The sequence below is a fragment of the Ciconia boyciana genome, chromosome 22 (genome assembly GCF_034638445.1).
Source record: "Ciconia boyciana chromosome 22, ASM3463844v1, whole genome shotgun sequence".
NCBI lineage: Eukaryota > Metazoa > Chordata > Aves > Ciconiiformes > Ciconiidae > Ciconia > Ciconia boyciana.
In genome coordinates, this window is record NC_132955.1 from 2,336,099 (window position 1) to 2,353,546 (window position 17,448).

The following is a 17,448-nucleotide window of genomic DNA, read 5'->3' on the forward strand; positions in this document are numbered from 1 at the left end:
TTTGCAATAATTACTGTGAAAGCTGGCTGTAGAGCCGTTCCTGTCACTCTGGGCATTGCATCTCTCAACTACTGCGCCCCAAATGTCCAGGGGTGCTGCAAGCCTGCCCTTGCTGTTGGGTGATCTTCCCTTTGCAGGATGAGGCCGGTCCCCAGTGCCCCAGAGGCAGCAGAGAAGGTGGGCGAAGGACTTCTGCCAGTCGGGGGAACCTTTCCTGATGCTGCTCTCGGCTTAAAACTTTGCAGAAACTATTGGGAGGAGGAGAAAAGGCTGTAGGGGAGGATGCCCTGCGCTGCCCTCGCCTCCTGCCGCTGGCATCCCTGCTGCTCCGGGGCGGTGGGTCGGCTGCTGGGGAAACTGCAGGGGAAGAGCTGCAGCCTTGGAAAGAGCAGAGCATCCCGCAGGGCGGCCGGGCTGGATCCGGCTCTGCCCATACCCGTGGTCCCGGATGGTGCGTTGGCTGTGGAGGTGCAATGGGGACCCCGAATCCCAGGGCCTGGCTTACGTGGGCGATGATCACAGGAGCTTGGATCGCTCCTCCTGCCTCTAAAGTCTCCCTCTGCCTTCCTTCTCTCCAGGGCTGACCCTGCAACAGCTCCCGGGGTGGCTGCAAGGCTTTTCCTTAATGCATGGTGAACGTCTGTACCCTGTCCCCTGCGTGCAGCCCCTCGGGGGGAGCGTTGGGCTGCGTCCCCGTCGGGCTGCCCATCCCCGGCCCGATGCCTGCCTGCATCGCACACACGGGGCTGAGGCCGTGCTGTTTTCTTTGCGTCAAAATTAACTTCGAACCTGATGGAAAACCTTAATTTGCACTTCAAAGCGCTTTGCAGCAATCTGCCAGCGTGAGCAAAGCCAGAGCTGGCGCTCGGGATTTTTCCGGGGCCCTGTTTGCGGCAGAGCCCGGCCCCCCGGCTCCTGCCTGCCCCTGCCCACACCCGTTTGATCCCCCCAGGGTCGGTGGTCCTCTCCTGCCTTTCAGCCCAGCCCTGTGACCCACCCAGCCCCCAAGAGCTGTTGACTTCTCCAGGCCATGCACCAAAGGCAACGTGCCGATTCCCTGGCAGGAATTCGGATGGAAACGGCCGCTCTTTGCTCGCTGAAGTCTCGGAGCAGCCGGTGCTTGCCTGGCATCGGCCTCCCAAAACCCCCTGGGCCTCACGTTGCGTTTTTGGCTCAGAAACCCCCGGTGCAGCACCCGGCTCCTGCTCCAGCCATGGGCATCACCCAGTGTTGTGGCATCCCACAAGCGGTACCCACCGATGCCAACCTGGGGCGGGTGGGGGGGGTCCGGCCGTGCTGCCGACAGCCCCGCTCCTGCTCCGGCGGCGAGGCTCCGCACGCTGAATCACCGCCGCGCTCTCCCGGCGCAGCCCAGGCTCCATCCAAGCGATGATACAGCTGCGCTAAACATAGCACCGGGAAGGGGGGTCTAGGACGGGGGCCCCATGGGAGCTCCTTGGCCGGGGGCTTTGCTCCCTTTGGGTTTCCGAAGGGGGGGACAGGGGCTGGGTGAAGCCAAGCGTCGTCTTTGCCTGGTTTCGCACCGACACCTTTTCCCCCGGCCCGGCATGAGCCGTCGCGTGATGGAGGCAGATGGCTGGGACGCAGGATCGCACCGTGCTGATGTCTCCTGGATCACCTCCGCTGCTGGTGCCTGGGCAGGAGCGAAGTCCCCCCCCCCGGTCACCATCCCTGGGGCTCTGCTTCCCCCTGGGTCCTCTGGTGGGGTGGGACGAGGCCTCGGCAGGGATGCTCGTGCCGGTGGGGTCGGCCAGTGCCGTGGGTCTGTCCGCACAGTGCCGTGGGTCTGTCCGTCCGGTCTTCAGGGTCTGCGGGCGCCAGGCTGGCCGGGGTCTGTCCCCCCGGAGCACAGGACTCGCCGGTGGAGCCCCCGGCAGCAGCGGCGCCGGCGAAAGGAGAGCAGCTATTAATAACCCTGCGCAGCAAAGGGAAAAAAATGTAATTCCATAATGGAAGCGGCTCTGAGAGAACAATTCAGGGAATAAAATGTTCTCGGGGGGGGCGGGGGGGTGAGCCCAGCCCCCACGGCGTGTGGCTGCGGTGCTGCTCTGCCCTCGCCCCCCGGAGCTGCCCGGGAGGGGAGAAGCCCCCCGGCCCCCGGGTCTGCCCCGCTGGGGAGCGGGGTCCCCCGGCCGCAGGAGGGGGCTGGGGTCCGGTGTGTGCCCCCCCCCCCCGGGGCAGGGCAGGGGGTGGCGGTTCCGGCGGGGGCTGCAGCGGGGCGGGGGTCCGGGGCAGCGTGTGCGTCCCCCCGGGAGCATCCCGGGGACCGGCCGTGCCCGGGGGTGGGGGGGGGGCAGCCCCGGGGGCGGCACCGGCGCGTGGCGGGGGGAGGGGCTGGCGGCCGCCCGGTGCCCACGTGGTTTCGCGGTGTCTCCGGAGCGGAAGAAACGGCGGCCGGGGCCGGGGCCGGGGCTGCGGCGGGGGCGGCCGGGACCGGGCTCGGGCTCGGGACCGGGCTCGGGACCGGGACCGGGCTCGGGCTGGGACCGACACCGGGACCGACACCGAGACCGACACCGACCGGGGCGGGGAAGGAGCCGCATCCCTGCGGGCGCTGCCGCATCGCATCGCGTCGCGTCGCGTCGCCGGTGAGTGCGGGGCCTGGGCCGGGGCCGGGGGGGAACCGAGCAGCCCCCGCCCTCCCCGGGCCCCCCCCGCCCCGGTGCCCGGCGGCTCCCGGCCTCCTCCGGCCCCATCGCGTTCCCCGCTGCATCCCCCTCACCCGCGGCTCCATCTCCATCCCCATCCCCGGCTCCATCCCCGGCTCCGCCCCGGACTCCTCCTGCGTCTCCGACCCCGTCCCCTGCCCGGCGACCCCCGCCGCGGTGCGGCACCGGGCTGGGCGCAGGAGGGGCGGGCGGCACCGGGCCGGGCCGGGCCGGGGGCTCTCGGGGAGGGTTTACCGGAGATGCCGGGGCCGCCGCAGGCCGGGCTCCCCCGCCCCCCCGCCGGTGCCCCCGACCTCCGCCCGGGCTCACCCGCCTGCCCGGGCCCCGCTCCCGGGGTCGGGGGGCACGCTCGCTGCCGGCCCCCTTTGCACGCAGGTTTGCACGCAGGTTTGCAGCCCGTCCACGTTCACTCGGGGCCGTAGCAGTGGCGCCATGTCCTGGCCTCCACCAGCCCCCTCCCTGCAGCCCCCCAGAGCCCCCCGGCCCCCCGCACCTCCCACCCCCAGCAGCGGGGAGAGCACCCAGGGAGGCTACAGCAATGAGGAGGGGGCTTGTACCGGTCGCAGCCCCCCAAGGCTCAGGGCAGGGGGTGCGTGGCTGGGGGCTGCGACGGAGCTCGGTCCCACTGAGCGCATCCTCCCAGAACCCCCAAGCGGGGCTGTGTTGGGGGGCCAGGCAGCTGCGTGGTGCCTCTCCCCAAATGCCAGCTGGATGCCGGCAGCCCGGTGGCATCTGCTGCCCGGCACAGCGCGTTCCCGTCCCTGCCAGTGCACCGGGGCGGTGAGCTGCTGCTCACCAGCCGAGCCCTCCTGCAGCGTCCTGGTGCCGGGGAGCTGCAGCCCCATTTTTGCTCTCTTTAAAGGCATTTGTAGGCCTCGAGGAGGGGCCGACCGCTGGGAATGTGGAGGGAGCGTAGCTGGTGCGGTGCCGTGGGGACCTCCGCCGTTGCCCCTGGAGCCTAATGACAGCACCGCCATCTCCCGCTGACCCTCTCGTGGCTGATCTTGTGAGCGCCTGCCCACCACGGCTCCCTGCCTGCGCTGCCGACGCCTGAGACACGCGTGCCTGTGCCGCAGCCCTGCCAAGCCCGCACCGCCTCGCCCCGCGCCCGGGGCCCGCTGCAAGGCAAGTGTCACAGTATGATACAGACGGGGAAACTGAGGCACAGTTTGGGGAGCAGCAGGGCCAGGCCAGGGGACTCTGGGCCAGGCCGTGGGTGCAGAGCTGCTGCTGGGCTCTGTGCGTTGGGGAGGGAGATGGTCCCGTCCCTTGGTTCTGGGGGCTCCCCCTCCGCCCCGCATGGTGCCCCCAGGACCCCCAGGCAGGGGTCTGGGCACACACCGGCCCCACAACCCAGAACTCCTGGGGTCTTGCTTTGAGGGGGTCACCAGGGGCTTGGGAAGTCTCATCTTGGCTTATGGGAGTGCCTCAGTTTCCCCATGGAGGATGATGACGGTCCCCTCCCTGCCCGAGCGGAGGTGGATCCTGGGTGCCCCGTCCCCTCCATCGCTGCCCCGTGGGGGTGGCTTTAAAGCCCTCACAGCGGGGACAGAGGAGGGGTCACGGTGCTGTGGGTTCGTCTGCGTTTCATGCTCCTCATCCCAGTGGAGGCTGCAAAACGCACGGCTGTGGCAGCCCACGACCGCCCGACCCCGGCCGAGCTGGGGCTGTGGGAGCAGCTGGGGGGGGTCTGCCCCCCGGGGCAGAGCGGGGCTGGGGATGCCAGCGGGGCTGGGCTGGCCCCCGGCTCTGCTGGCGGTTTGAGGGGACCAGGCTGTCCCCCGCCCCCCCCCGTCACCCTGCAGATATCGCCTCCCTCTCCCACCTTTGTGCTATGAATTATTTGGGTGGCCGTGGCTCCCAGATGTTGGCCCAAGCCGGCGAGGCTGAGCGCGGCCAGCGGCCGCCTCGGTGCCTGCGGGGTCCCCAGCCGGGATGGAGGGACAGTGCCAGAGCATCGCGTGTGGGTGCCGGGGCTCAGCACTGCAGATGCTGCCTCCTCGCCGGCTTGGGGCATATTTTCCTCGCCGGGTCGGCTGTGCCAAACGGCCCAGGAGCCGTGGCAGAGCCAAAAGCAGAGGCTCTGCTTCTGGGAGCCTCAACCACTCAAAATCCTCGATCGAGGACAAATCCTGCGGTGCCGGGCAGTGCGGCAGAGTGGGACGGGCAGGATCAGGCCCCCCCCCGGGGCCATCTTGGGGGCCATGCCGTGAGGCAGGTGGCTCCCCGGGGGGAGAGCGGCAGCACCGGTATGTAGAGCACGGCGAGGGGTGCGTGCTGCTGCGGAGGCGTGGGAGGGCGGGAAGCAGCTCGCGTGCGGTGCAGGGCGGGAGGCAGCGACACCGGCCGCTATTTCTGGTGCTTGCTCCTGGGGGGACGTGGGGAAAGTCACCGCGTCCCCCCGGGGCCACTCCACCGGGGATGCTGTCTGCCACCCTGACTCCCACCCTTGTCCCCAGTGGTGATGGCCCCTGCTGTGGGGGCTGCCAGGACCCCCGTGTCCCCCCCTTCCCCCAGCGGGGGCAGAGGCGATCGCCTGGCCGGTGTCCCCCCGCTGCGCCGGGGGACGCTGCGGGGACGGAGCCGCTACCGGTGGCGGCTCCTGGGACCGTCCCTCCTCCATCGCCCTTTGCCGCCGGGACACACCGAGCCCCTGCAGACCCTGCTCTGTCCCCAGGACCCGGCCGGGCTCGGTGGGGCCTGATCCACCACTCCCCCTGCCCCAGGCTGGATCCTGCACCAGGGGGGCTTTGGGGGCTCCTGCTGCTCCAGGGGCTTTGGGCTGCCCCCAGCCGGGTTCATCCCCACTTTGCCCGGGGAGTGAGGCCGTAGGGTCACTGGCGGCTGTCTGTCCGTCCATCTCCTCCCCAGGCAGGACATGGACTCCATGTTCGAGGACGACATCAGCATCCTGACGCAGGAGGCGCTGGGGCCGGATGAGGACTGGCTCGACAGCCCCAACACCGACCTCTCGGGAGAGATGTGCTCGGCCTCCCACTTCGCCCTCATCACTGCCTACGATGACATCAAGAACAGGCTGACGGGGCTGGAGAGGGAGAACTCCACGCTCAAGCGCCGGCTGAAGATGTACGAGGTCAAGGTGAGGGGCTAGGGGAGCCGGGGGGGGGGGGGCATGGGGCTGGGGGTCCCCGCTGATGCCTCTGCCCCACGGCCACAGTACCCGCTGATCGGTGAGTTTGGGGAGGAGCACATCTTCTCCCTCTACGAGGCCAAGGAGACGTCGCTGCTCAAGAGTGAGAAGGCGTCGCTGCAGCAGCAGCTCAACCAGTTCCAGCACGAGGTGAGCGGGGCCGGCGGGGCCAGGGGACGTGGGGGGTCCCCGAGCTGCCCACCCACCCCCGCCTGCCTCCCCGGCAGCTGCAGAAGAGCAAAGAGCGGGAGGAGCAGCTGGAGGAGATGATCCAGGCCTACGAGAAGCTGTGCGTGGAGAAGGCTGACCTGGAGACCGAGCTCGGAGAGATGGTGGGTGCCAGCGGGTGTCGCTTGGCAGGGACCAGTGCCTGGGAACATCGAGGTCCCCTTCCCCTCTCCATGGCAGCAGCTGGGCAAATGGCTTCTCCGTTCCACGGCGCTGCTGGTGCCACCGCCGGCATTCGGTGGGGATGCAGGGCTGGGGGGGCCGTGGCTGCTCACCCCCATTATGGCCGCACTGGGGGTTGTAGTGATGCACGCGGCTCGGCATTACCCCGTCTCTTCCCGCTCCCGCCCTGCCGAGGGATGCTCCTGGCTCCAGCGTGGCGCGTGTCCCTGTCCTGGCGCCGTGTGCTCGGGGTGGGCTGGGCATCCCCAGCTTCCCCCACCCCATCCGGCATGATACTCTGCCAGCCTGGGGGGCCACCCCTGCCATGCCACCCTCTTCTGGACTGGCCATGTGCTGGGGACAGATCCCCCCCATCGCCCTGCCACAATGGCCACCAGCTCCACGGGGACTCCGAGTGCCGGGTCTGCCGGGACAGGGCAGGATGAACCCCGGGGAGGGGGTGCGGTGCCAGTGGGGCTCAGCCCTCTCCCTGGGCAGCGGGCGCTGGTGGAGACGCATCTGAACCGCATCCGGAGCCTGGAGCAGCAGCTGCGGCAGCGTGACGGCGGCACCTTCCCTGGGCTGGGTGCCCCGCTGCCGGGCCAGGAGGTGCCTTTCCTCGCCCTGCACCCCAACCCCGGCCTGACGCACGGTGAGCTCCCGCGGGACCCCCCCCCTCGCCCTCGGGACCCCCGTTCCGGCGGGGCAGCCCGAGCTCCGTGCCGGGGGCTGAGCCGTGCCCTGCCCGCAGTGCTGGAGCGTGCCGGGGGCTGGCAGAGCCGGGGGCTGGAGGCGGCGGGGCGGCTGGAGGCTGAGCTGGAGGCGGCGCGGCAGGAGACCCAGCGTGCCCAGCACCGCGAGGAGCATCTCAAGGCCGAGTGCGAGCGGCTGCAGGCGGAGCTGAAGCACCTGCAGGACACCCGGGAGCAGGTACGGGGCAGGGTCCGGCCACGCGGGACCACCCGGTGGGTGGGGGTCCGGGTGCTGACGGGATGTCTGCTCTCCCCAGGACCAGTCGGAGCGGGACATGGCCTGGGTGAAGAAGGTGGGCGACGACCAGTAAGTGCTGGGGATGGACCGGGGTGAGGGCTGGGCTGCGGTGGGGGGAGTCCCCGGCCTGGCAGGGAGGGATGGGGGCACATGGGGGTCTCTGCTGGGGCACTGCTGGGCTTCACGTTCAGGGTGTCCTGGGGGGGAGCAGGACTCCCTTTGGGCAGGGTCCCCGGGGGCTTCCCCCTATTGAAGTGCTGCAGGCGGGTGGGATCCCGCACTCCAGAAGCACCCGCTACGCCCCGGGGATTTGGAGTTGAACTGAGCTCCAGGCGCGGGGTGGCCACAGTCCAGCGTCCGGCACCGTACAGGCTGCGCGGTGCCGGCTCGGCGACCGTGCCGCTGCCTCCAGAGGGCACTGATGGCTTGTGGCTGCCGTGCAGTCACCGTACAGCACCGTACAGCACCGTACAGCACCAAGTCGTGCCAGGCAGCCGTGCCAGGCTGCGGGATGCCGGCCTGGCTGCACCGGGCAGCACCAGGAGCATGTCCGGGCTGCTCGGGGCCGCTGGCTGCCCCTTCTCCAGCTCAGTCCCGCTCTGCACCAAACCCTGCCGGCAGCGCTTCTTTTTTGCGATGGTGTAACCGAATTGGAGCCATCGCGGTGCCGGTGCTCGAGTCCCCTCCTCTGGTCCTTGCGCCTCTTCCTGGCCTCCCCCTCACTGCAGCCGTGAGCTCTGGGGGCTCCATCGGGGCACCCCGGGGTGCTGTGTGGCACTGGGACAGGGACGGGGCACCCTGGATTTGGGGGTTTGGGCGAAGACACCCCCAAGTCCGGGGAGGGCTGAGGAGAGCTGGGGGAGGCGGCACGGCTGTGCCAGGGCAGGGGCTGCTTCCCGCAGCCGGACCCCTTAACCGTCCCCGGGGTCGACCCCGGTATCGGGGCGTGCGAAGCGGCTCTGTGCCGGCGCTGAGGCTTTCCCTAAAAGCAGCCATCCGTAACCCATTTAATTAGGCAACGGCCGTGGTACCCCGCTATCCTCGCCTCTCCAGCCTCGCACACGCGTCCCCGCTGCGGCCGGCGCTTGCGAGGCTGCGGCAGCAGGACTTCGCACCCCTCTTCCCCCCCCCCATACCGTGGCGCCGGGCAGGACGCGTGGGGCTGGCATCGCAGCTCCTCCGGGCACGTCGGGCTGCACCGGGCGGCGATGCGCCGGGGCCGGCAGCCCGTGCCAAGCTGTGGACAGATAAAAGGTGACGCGCGGGGATTCGCCTGGCGCGGGGCTGGGAAGATGCTGGGGTGTGTGTGTGTGGGGGGGGGGGGGTGTCTCCCTCCTTTTTCCCGAGGTGTTGGATGTTTTTGCTGTTTCTTGTCTCCCCAGCATAAATCAGTGCACGGGGCTCGGGGGGGCCGGCTGCATCCACGCTGGCATCCCTGGGGGCTGCGGCCAGGCAGCTGCCACCCCATCTCCCCCCTGCCCATCCCGGGGGGTCCCTCGATAACCCCCCCCACGCTTCCCCCCCCTTAATTCACTTTATTTTTCGCAAAGCTCAGCCCCGCCGTGGCTGGGACAGCTGAGCTCCGCTGCCCGTGCTGTCCCTCCTGCGGCAGGTCCCCCCTCTCCCTGTCCCCCTGCCCACAATATCCAGGCCCCACTGGGAAATAAAACTCCAAGTATCTGTATTAACATTTCCCAAACCCGCCTTGTTTTTAAGCCCGACTTCCCCACGTTGGGGTGGGGAAACTGAGGCACGGCTGGCTCCACACCCCTCACCCCCAGGCCTGGGGGCACCTTCCCCCCTTCCCCGGGCACAGCCTTTCCCTCCCCGCTCTTTTCTTGTAAATACAGCTCTTTTTTGTAACCCGCTCCTCTCCACCACTTTTTTGGTGTGAAAGGCACCTTATCGGCGCTTTCCATCTCTGGGTGACTTTTTTTGGCTGGCTTTTGCTGAATTAGTCAGCGTGCCACCGCGGCGTGAGCGGGGCGGGGGTCCCTCCGGCCCCCTCCTTTTTTTTTTTTTTCTTTTCTTGGTTTTGTTGGGGTTTTTTTTGTCCTTTCTGAGGTCACGGCCGTTCCCCCTTGCACTTCCTCAGCACGGGGAAAAGCTGGGACCAAATCATGGGGAAAACCGCAGGGGGAGCAGGGTGGGGGGTGCCGGGGGGTGGAGGGTGCTGGAAAGCTTTGCAGGATCCGTCCCCGGGATGTCACTGCCGCCATCCAGGGGTGACACAGTGCCGAAAGCTGGGGGTGCTGGGTGCAGGCAGGTCGGAGCACACACACACCCCCAACCCTGTGCCCTCTCGCTGCCCTGCTCCTGACACCATTTTGGTGGGATTTTGTGGGTTTTAATGAATCTTGCACCCGTGGGTGCCCGTGCCGGGGCTGCCGCTGTGCTCGCTGCCTCCTCTGCCAACGATGCTGCGCTGGCACGTCCCTGTCCCCTGCTCCCCTCCCCGGCTCCTCGACCCCTGTCCTGCGGCAAAGGGGGGGCTGAGCAGCTGCTGGGGTTGTGCCTGGCCCCCCCCCCAGCCCACGCTCCCCCCAGCCTGGTGGCAATGGCAGCTACGCCTGTGGTTTCTGCTTTTAGTTCGCTCTTCGCCGGCTTCTTGTTTACTAGGTGTGACTTGCTCGAGGTCACCCCTTCCTCCCTCCCCCCCCCCCCCACCCGGGGGGGTCTGCACCTTGGCCAGCACCCACACACCACAGATTAACTTTGCCACTGAGGGTGGGGACCAAGCCCCAGTCCCCGTGACACGAAGATGCCGCTGTCTGTGTGTGTGTGTGTCCCGGGGTTCCTGGGGACCGTGTGGCGCTGGGGGTGTGGGGGGCAGCCCTGCGGTGGGGCGGCAGGGGTGTGAGGAGGGATGTCATGCGGTCGGCATCTCTCCGGGTCCTGACCACGCTGCAGGGGCGATGGGTACCATTTGCTGTGCTGCTCCCCCCCCCCCCCCCCCCAGACTGGGTCTGGTGCCCCTCACTGGTGCTTTTGGCGGGGGGGACACGTTGTGCCCCAGCGCTCCCCTGTGTCCCCAGCCCCTCACTTTGGTGGTCCTGGGTGGGGGGTCTCAGCTGTGCTTGGCAGCCCCGCTGTCCCCCTCCGCTGGCCACAGCATCTCTGGCCGCGGACAAGGAGGGGACACGATGTTGGTCGGCCTGCCAGGGCCACGGGGGACCCACGGGGGACCCATGCGGTCCCACAGAATCCGGCCGCTCTCGCTGGAGCAGTGATGCTCCGCGGTGCTTTCGGCAGCCAGGCAGGCGTGGGTGGCCGGGTTTTCGGCGGCTGTTTTGTTCTCACAGCTTATCTGCAGTTGCGTATCAAAAACCCACAGTTTGCCCTGAAACAGAGCTTTTTTGGGGGCTGGGGGGCACCAAGACCCCCTCAAGTTTCCCTCCCCCCGGCATCAACCCTCCCACAAAGCCTCGCAGACCCCTGGGCTGCCGGAGGGACCCATGGGGCAGGTCCCTGCCCTCCCTCCCATGCAGGCAGGGGTCCCGGCAGGGTGACCTGGGTGGGGGACGGGGGCTGCTTGTGCCCATCCCCGGCACCGCTCGCTCCTCCGCCCCAGCGCTGTGGTTTTGGTGCTTCCTCCCTGCGCCTCAGCATGATTTGGGGGGGGGCGGGGGAGGGGGGCTGGGGTGGCCCCCCACGGGAGCGCTCAAAATCCAGCGGCGGGGCTGAGGGAGCCGGGACCCCCCTGCTTTGGGGAGCGGCCGCAGCCTCTGCTCCGGGGTCCTGGGCTTGGAGCGGGTGCCCGTGATGGGCCACAGAGGGGAAACTGAGGCAGGAGAGGTGGGAGCCAGCAGGGCTGTAAGTGGAGGGGGGATCTCGGGGGCAGCTGGGTCGGGGGAGGCACCCGGGTGCTCGTGTCCTCGGTGCCGCCCTGGCAGGGCCATGGGGACCCGGCTGAGGAAACGTCTTTTTCTCTTTCTTTTTCACTTTCTTTTCTTTTTCTCTCTTTCTTCTTTTTTCTTCTTTTGTTTTTCTTCTTTTATTTTTTCTTTTTTCTCTAGTTTCTTCTTTTTTCTTTTTTCTATTTTCTTCTATTTTCTTCTTTTTTCCTCTATTTTCTTCTTTTTTCCTCTATTTTCTTCTCCCCCCCACCCCCCCGATAAGATGACAGGAGGGCGGGCAGGGGCAGACCTGTCGGCTGCTGTTACGAGCGGCGTCTCCCGGGTCCCCGGGGTGTCACAACGGCTCAGTTGAACTCTCCGCGCGCGGTGCAGGAGGACGTGTCGAGCCCCCAGCCCCGCGGGGCCCTCGGGAGACGGCTTCTCCCTTCGCATCACCGCAGAGAATATGGTTTTGAAAAGCGACACCGAAGTTGGGGAAGAATTGATGACTTTGTCAGGGCCTCCGAGAGCTGGGGCGGGGAGCGCGGCACCCGCCTCCCTCCTGCTCCCGGCAGCTCCCGGTGCATGGGGCAGCCGCGGATACGATGCTGGGCGGTGCACGGCCACAACTTTTCCCTTTTTAGTTAAAAACCCGAATTTGGGTTAGTTTTGGGTGCACCCCACAGCACCCCATGGCAGGGGGCCCCCCCTGTCCGGAGCACCGGGGCTGCTTCGCCCTCGGTGACGCTTCGTCCTTGCCGCAGGGTGAACCTGGCGCTGGCCTACACGGAGCTGACGGAGGAGCTGTGCCGCCTGAGGAACCTCAGCTCCCTGCAAAGCCAAATCCTCCGCGCCCTGCTGCAGGAGAAGAGCCTCAACGGCGGTAAGGGGGGGGGCAGGGGGGCTGCACCCCACGCCGGGACGGGGCTGGGATGCAAAAAATGGGGAGACCACGCCGGCTGCCCTCGTCCTCTGGCCAGTGCGGAGCTCCTGTGTGTGTCCCCGTCCCTGGGAGCATCCCTCCCCAGGAGCATCCCTCCCGCCAGGGATCCCCACAGCCGCGTACCCCCGTCCGTGCGGGATGCACATGGGTCACAAGGGGGTCTTTTCTGTGCTTCCCCCCCCCCGATTTTGCTTTGCAGGCCAGCGCCACTCCCCGCTGTCCCAGTGCCATTCCCCAGCCCAGCAGCGCCGCTCGCCCGCCCCGCAGTGCCCCTCGCCCACTCCGCCGGGGCGGTCGCCAGCACCCCAGTGCCAGTCGCCAGCACTGCAACGGCGCTCACCGGGACCCCCCAGCCAGTCGCCAGCCCAGCAGCGCCGCTCGCCAGCGCCCGGCCCCTGCCAGTCCCCTGCCCAGCAGCGCCGGTCCCCAGTGCCCCCCTCTAGCCAGTCGCCTGCCCAACAGCGCCGGTCCCCGGCCCCCCCACCCTGCCCATCTCCGGCCTCGGCATCACCACACCGGCTCCCTGGCGAGAGGATGGAGTTGGGCTACGCCAAACCCTCCAGCCACCACATCAAAGCCGGCTTCCAGGGCCGCCGCAGCTACTCGGAGGTGAGCAACGTGGCCCTGTACCAGCAGAGCCGCTCGCTCTGGCTCCAGCCCGAAGCCTCGACGCTCCCCAAGCACCGGCCCTACGGCGAGGTGTACCTGGGGGGCGCGGGGGCCCCCCTGAGCGCCCGCGAGCCCTTCGAGGAGCACGTGCGCTTTGAGAAGCAATCGTCGGATGAAGAGGAGTGGGCGCTCCCCAGCCCCCCCAGCCCCGAGGTGGGGGCCATCCGCTGTGCCTCCTTCTGTGCCGGCTTCCCCATCCCCGACACCGACGCCGTGCACCGGACGGCCGCTGCCTATGCCCGGGCAGAGCACGCCCAGTCCTGGCCCTCGATCAACGTAAGCGGGACCCCCCCGGGGATGTGTCGTGGTGGGCTGGAGCGGGGGGAAAGGCAGGGGAACCCCACCATCATGCAAGGCAAGGCAGTCGCCCTGCAGTGTGCCTCAGTTTCCCCATCTCTGACCGGCTGCGCGGCATCCCAGCCTGCACCCGGCGGCGGGAGGCTGCTGGGGAGGAGGAAGGGGGGGACGTGGCCCCCGTGGGGAGTGGGCAGCGGGCTCAGCACCACTCTGTGCCCCCACAGCTGCTGCTGGAGACGGTGGACTCGGAGGTGCGGAGCTGCCCGCTGTGCCAGCTGGCCTTCCCCATCGGCTACCCGGACGATGCCCTGGTGAAGCACATCGACTCGCACCTGGAGAACAGCAAGATCTGAGCCTCCCTCCCCTCCCCGGTCTTTGGATGCTGCATGAAAACACACGAGGAGCGACACGGCTCCCGAAATACCTCCAAGTCTTCAGTAGCTACGGAAAGACTGAGCCGCCCCCCACCCTGGAGCCCCCCGGCCCCCCGTAAGTGGGCTCCTCCACTCCCACCTCACCCCCCGTCCCTGCATCCACGCTGGGTTTGGATGCTGGAATCGGGGTGCTGGGACAACGCCGTCCCGGGTGGCGGCTGGAGGGGACCTGTCTGCACCCTTGGGTGTCATCTGCACCCTTGGGTGTCGCTGCTTGATCTCAGGGAGGATTCGAGGGGCCGGGTTCTGGATCCGGCCCCCAGGAAGCAGGTGAAGGGAAGGGGCTGCCCCTTCCCCGGTTCCTTGGGGCAGAGTTGGGTTTGGGGGCGAGGGGGGGGGGCAGCTGCTTGTTCTCGGTCTCCCTCACCTCGTCCCACCGGTTCAAGCATCTTTCCAGTCTTTTACATTAAAAGCACCCCCCACACACTTTCTTCCTCCTCCCCACAACGATGCTGCTGAGAAATGAACCCCAAGGCGCAGCATGGACCCCCCCCCCCAGCATTGCACTGGGCTCCATGGCCCGGGGGTTCTCCCTGACCGTGGGCCCCCCCGGTGTGGGGACAGCGCAGCCCCCAGCAGCCCCCCCACCACCAGGCCCCCTGCTTTAGCCCGGGGCTGCAGGTGGCTGCTCACCCCGAGCCCCCACCCTGTCACCCCCGTCCCCCTGCCATGTTCAATCTACCTCAAAGCTGCCAGGAGAGGAGGGGGGTCCACAGTGCCGTCCCCCCGCCGAGCCACTCCGCGCTGCATGTCCCCCTGTGCCACGGCGCGTACCCCCACGCACCCCTGGGGGCTCGGCCGGGTGTGGCCCCCCCCACTGCACTGGGACCCCCGGGCGGAGGGACCCGCGCTCTCTGCAACGCCACTGACTCCAATAAAACCTTTCCAGCACCTGAAATGCTGTGGGGGGGCTGAAGCCCGCTCCTCTCTTTGGGTCCCCGGGGGGGGGGGGGGGGTGGCTGGGCTGCGGGTTTCCCCCGGGGCTGGGGATAGGGCAAGGGACGAGCCTGATGCTGGCACATCCAGCCCCGGCAGAGCCAACTCCTGTTGCCGGGTCGGCCGCGGGGGTGAAGGGGTTCGGGGTGCCCGTTGCGGGTAACCTGCACCTGTGGCCCCGTTCCCGGCACGGCGGAACGTTTCGGGTTTACTGGCTTGGTGGGTGACAAGAAATGGGACAATCAAAAGCAAAACAAAAACCATTGCCAGCCCCGGGGGTGACGGCAGGGCCACGGCCAAACCCCAGCCCCGCGGTGCCAGCACCAGCGTGCGGCCGGAGCAGCACCTTCGGGGTCCCCTTGCAGCTGGGGACGTCCCCCTCCGGGCTTGTGCCAGGCCTGGGGGCTGTGGGGTGGGCACGGGGGGATTGTGGTTGTGAAGATGCCGGCACGGGTGCTGGGCTCGGCTCAGCCTCAGTGCTCGTGGCACGATGGCGCGGCCCCACGCCGGCTCACCCTTGTGATGCTGAATGTCCCCGGCGTGACACACAGGGGATAAAATGGACACGGGGACCCCCAGCCCCACGTGAGACCCCGGCGTGGAGCGGCCTTGCTCTTCCCTGTTATTTGGGAGAGGGGAGCAGAGGGTCCACGCCGAACCCCGGGAGGAGCCGATGGGCAAGCAACGCCGCGCCGAGGGGGAGAGCGTGTGGCCCCGAAGGCGGCAGGGCTGGGACCGCAGAGGAAGCAAACAGCCCAGGAGGCGCTGGGTAAGCGAAACGCCGAGCGGGGCAGCGCCGGAGGGGACCCGAAGCCAGAGTCGGGGCTGCAAAGGGAGGGGGTGCCCTTGGGCACGACACCAGGGTGAGGGTTACGGAGCACCCCCAGCAGCGGGGGGAGGTTGGGGAGGGCAGCCGGGCTTCGCGCCCCTGTCGCCTGCTCACGATCGGCCTCATTAAGGGCTGCTGCTTCTCCCTCCAAACAGTGCCAGCGAACTGGCCGGGGGCCCAGGGTCCAGGGGGGCGATGGCCAGGGTGAGGGTGCTGCTGGTTAACCTGGGGAAAGGGTCTGCCCCATGGATGAGGAAGCCCTGTCCCTCCCACCACGGCTACTACCACAGCACCTCCGAGACCTGCTCCTCCATGTTATTGTAGGGTCTACAGCCTCCCTGCCTGCGGGCTGAGGGTCAGGGGCGGCCCTGTGGGGCCCTGGGCTGATTTTGCACCCTGTGGGGATGCAGGTGCACGACCTCGGTCCTGAGACACCCTTAAACTCAACTGCTCTTGAGAAATCCCAACCCCTGCCTGCCCCGGCTCTGGCTGGGAGCATCCATGTGATGAGTTGTGACCGTTCTCTGGCCTCTTTGCCTGGGGGAGGCTGCAGGAGGCGGAGTGGGCTCCGTCCCGGCTCCCCGAGCGCAGCCTCGAGCAGGGCACAGAGCCAGTTCCCAGCTGCTGCGGCACGGCAGGCTGCGGGGCGATGGTGTGAAGGAGATAGGCTCCGCGCCGCCGGCGAGGCAGCGCAGCAGCGGGCGTTATCACAAGCTGATCTCTGCATCTGGCAGGGGAGGGGGAGGAAGAGCAGCCCCTGCCCAGGGCTGAGCCGGATCCGGCCCCCCGGCTGGGCACCAGCAGCCCTGGGGTGCGAGGGAGCGAGGGGGCTGAGGTGAAGGGGACGCGGTGACCCCCATGGGGACGCGATGCTGTGGGGAAGGGTCCCAAAATGAGCAAACTGGGAGGGGGTTGCACCCACCCGGGGACGAGGCCTGATCCACGCCCGGGGCGGTGTCGAGTGCGGCCGGGCTCCTTCGCTACCCGTCCACCAGTTTGGACTGGAAATGCACTGGGACAGGGGAGGAAGGGGGGGGCCCGGTGGCGGGCAGGGGGTGCCTGGCCCCCACCCTCTCCTGCCGCCCACTCTCCCCCCCAGCTCCTCTCTCTTTTTTTGAAATCACGTGATAAATGTCAAACGGCGGGTGCCGTTACTCATCCCGCCACCAACTCAGCACCGCTTTCCTCCGGGGGCGGCTGCCGCCGCTGAGTCAGGAGGCCACTGGGCTCCCCCGGGGGCACGGGGACCCCCGGCCCCCCCAAAACACCTCCGGCTCCTGGGCAGTGTGGGAGGAGCCAGGCGGCTCCGAGATGTGTGTCACCCGGGGGAGATGTGTCCCCGTCCCGAGTGCGTGATGCTCGTGTAGGTTTGGGGGTCCCAGCACCCCGGGTTTTGGGCATTTGCCTGCGAAGCCGCTGCCTGGGGACCACCCTGCTGCCCCGCTCCTCTGCCCTTGCGTGGCGCCGGAGGGGGACACACGAAGGGCTGGTGGTGGCCCCAGGACGCCCGTGCTCGTGGGGGACACAAGGCTCGGTGCCCGGCGGCCGTGCCATGCCTGCGGTCGCAGGGCCGAGCAGCTCGCCACGTCCCGCGAGCAGGATGCAGGCACATCGCCCCCCCTGCACCCCCACCGTCACCCGTGGGGACCACCCCGCCTCAGCCCCACTCTGCGTGAAGAAACCTCGAGTCATCCCCGTTGCAAGAGGGACCGGTCCCCACCGATGCCTCCCATGTCCCTGGGAGCCCCGTGCCTCTGTTTCCCTCGCTGCGGCTCCACCGCCCGGTGCGCAGGGCAGGCAGGGCTGCCCGGGGTGGGGGGTGTGTGGCCCCATTTCCTCTGCCCCCCCCGCCCCTGGGTGCCATCGCCTCCTCGGCACCTCGCAGAAGGGAGCTGAAAACCGCAGCGCTGGGTTGTGGTTTTGGTCTCGCCCTCACCCCCCGGGGCAGCAGGGCTTTTGCCTGGGCGCCCGCCGGGGCTGAACAAGGTGCTCCCGGGGGCCAGTGCACCCCAGGGTGCCTGAGCCCATTGCAGCGCTCGGGGTGCCGCGATGCCACCCATGCATGTCACCCCACCGCTGCAGTCCCGGTCCCCAAACCCACCCCGGAGCGCCGCTGCAGCTGCCCTACCCCAAGGGTGCTGGGGGGGGGACGGCACACACGGCCTCGCTGTCCCCTCAGCTCGGGGCAGGGCACCGGGTGGCCAGGAGCATCCGCCCGCTGCCGCAGCCATCGCACCCCACTCCCTGCGGCAGTGGCTGGGGACCGGGACGAGGTGGTGGCCA

At 68.6% G+C, this 17,448-nt stretch overlaps 1 protein-coding gene across 3 annotated transcripts; it reads left to right on the forward strand.

The window, feature by feature from the left end:
• The first annotated feature begins 2,409 nt into the window (after positions 1 to 2,409).
• TBKBP1 (TBK1 binding protein 1) lies at positions 2,410 to 13,945 on the forward strand. Of its 3 annotated transcripts, none has more exons than XM_072885789.1 (11): positions 2,410 to 2,609; positions 3,553 to 3,819; positions 5,566 to 5,790; positions 5,869 to 5,991; positions 6,069 to 6,173; positions 6,730 to 6,883; positions 6,983 to 7,161; positions 7,241 to 7,290; positions 11,822 to 11,940; positions 12,200 to 12,945; positions 13,191 to 13,945. In XM_072885789.1, the coding sequence occupies exons 3-11, from the start codon at positions 5,569 to 5,571 to the stop codon at positions 13,317 to 13,319; spliced, it is 1,827 nt and encodes a 608-aa protein (XP_072741890.1). In that variant the 5' UTR covers positions 2,410 to 2,609; positions 3,553 to 3,819; positions 5,566 to 5,568; the 3' UTR covers positions 13,320 to 13,945. The 3 variants fall into 3 exon arrangements, with proteins under 3 accessions (XP_072741890.1, XP_072741891.1, XP_072741892.1); XM_072885790.1 differs by having other exon boundaries at positions 6,075 to 6,173; XM_072885791.1 differs by lacking the exon at positions 5,869 to 5,991 and having other exon boundaries at positions 6,075 to 6,173.
• The last annotated feature ends 3,503 nt before the right edge of the window (positions 13,946 to 17,448 follow it).